Below are 1,742 nucleotides of genomic sequence, written 5' to 3'. Positions count from 1 at the left end.
TAGTTTTGTTTGAAGTGTCTGGTTCTACTGAAGATTTGTTGTCTATCATTTTGTTTACAATTTCATTTCTCAATAATAGTAATCTTCTGAGTGATTATGGTTTGATTCATGTAAACATTCACCATAAGTTTGCCACTTTTAATTATGAGCAGCTGAATTTTTTTAAAAACAGTGGAAAACTAATGACTACATATTCTTCATATAGTGCTACTGTTGATCACACATTAAACAACTGTTCTTTTGTTAATAATACAAATGGCAATAGTAAGGACTGCATAATAGCTTTTCATGGCAGTCATGATAGTCTGCTTAATGTGACTTTAAATGAATTGACATATAAAGTTGGTAAACCTCATGTTAAATCTAATTTAAAATCTATATTTTACTTTCAATCAGTCAATCTTGTTGCTGAAAAATTGAACTTAACTGGCAGTGACAATGCAGTTGCTACAATGTTTAATCTTGACATGGTAAATGCTGTTTTCAATGGTAACAATACTTTCTATTACAATGAAGGTGATCATGGTGGTGGTTTGGCTATGAATGGAAGCTATTTTACAATAACAAAAGGATCAATCTTTACCTTTAACAATAACAATGCTTTTTATGGTGGTGCTATGTACATCAACACTACTCACTTTAACACTGCATTGATATGTAATGGTAAAGTCAAATTTATTGACAATCAGGCTCGTGTTGCTGGTCACTCAATTTATACCACTGACACTAATGTCAACATTAGTTTATTTAAAAACTGTTTTGAAGCGATGAAAGAAATTGTCACTGCTCCAAAGCACTTTACTGCAGCAATAAATTTGAAGCATTCTTTTTTCCCTGGTCAGTTTATTTTTTTACATGTATCTCTTGTTGATGGATTGGGCAATCCTGGTGCCTGTATAGCTGAAGTTTCTCTTAAATGTAATAAAACAGATACTGCAACAGACACTAAAGAGACTGGTTTTTGTGAGCGACTTTATCCTGAGCTTGGTTTGCAGCTTATAGGACCTAAAGAGACTTTCTTGTTTGGCAGAAATAAAACGGTGAATACTATGCTTCGTTTTGGTGTTCATTTTAATGTAACTCAAACAATCAATCCTCAACTACAAATTGCTTGTTCTGATCCACCATTACCAAATAATTCAATCAAAAACCTTTTTTTCTCCTGGACCAGCTTCTGTCCACTTGGATTTAGTGCAAATTTCACTAGTAAAGCTTGTGAATGTCGCCAAATTGTAAAGGAACTATTTTGTCCATTAGATTCTGGTGTTGGCTGTATAAAAAATGGTTATTGGACTGATGGCAGTATTGCTGTTAAATGTTCCTACCCATTATGTGATTCACGTCATTTACAAGAGATTCCCAAGACACAAATTTGCCAACAATACTATGGACAACAAGTGATAGCATTACCTCAGTCTCCAGATGATCAATGCTATACCAATCGGGGCGGTAGAAGATGTTCAAGATGCAGAGATGATTATTATTTAACATTCTTAGGAACAAAATGCACCAATAATTGTAACATTCCACTTTATCCAATCATTATTACACTTCTTACCATAGTTTTTCAGTTTATGATTGTTCTGTTTATACTGGCTGCTGTGAGAATTAAACTGGAGATAGGAGCTGGTTTTATGCATGGCCCTCTAATATTCTTAGCCATTATTGGTCAAATGCGGCTTGGCTATTATCATATTTTGAAAGTTATTGTCAGTTCCATTACTTCAGTGTATCTGGTAAAC

The 1,742-nt window shown here is 33.7% G+C and overlaps 1 protein-coding gene across 1 annotated transcript in view; it reads left to right on the top strand.

Moving 5' to 3' along the window:
- The window catches only part of LOC109581601 (uncharacterized), an 11,573-nt gene that overhangs the window by 9,148 nt on the left and 683 nt on the right, over positions 1–1,742 (top strand). The window contains exon 3 of the mRNA XM_019995863.1: positions 1,609–1,736. Within this exon, the coding sequence (XP_019851422.1) occupies positions 1,609–1,736 (128 nt within the window). The remainder of the gene's footprint in view (positions 1–1,608; positions 1,737–1,742) is intronic.

Source organism: Amphimedon queenslandica, unplaced genomic scaffold (genome assembly GCF_000090795.2).
Source record: "Amphimedon queenslandica unplaced genomic scaffold, v1.1 AMPQUscaffold_13429, whole genome shotgun sequence".
NCBI lineage: Eukaryota > Metazoa > Porifera > Demospongiae > Haplosclerida > Niphatidae > Amphimedon > Amphimedon queenslandica.
Note: the sequence above shows the minus strand (reverse complement) of the source record. Positions and strands in the feature narration are given on the sequence as shown.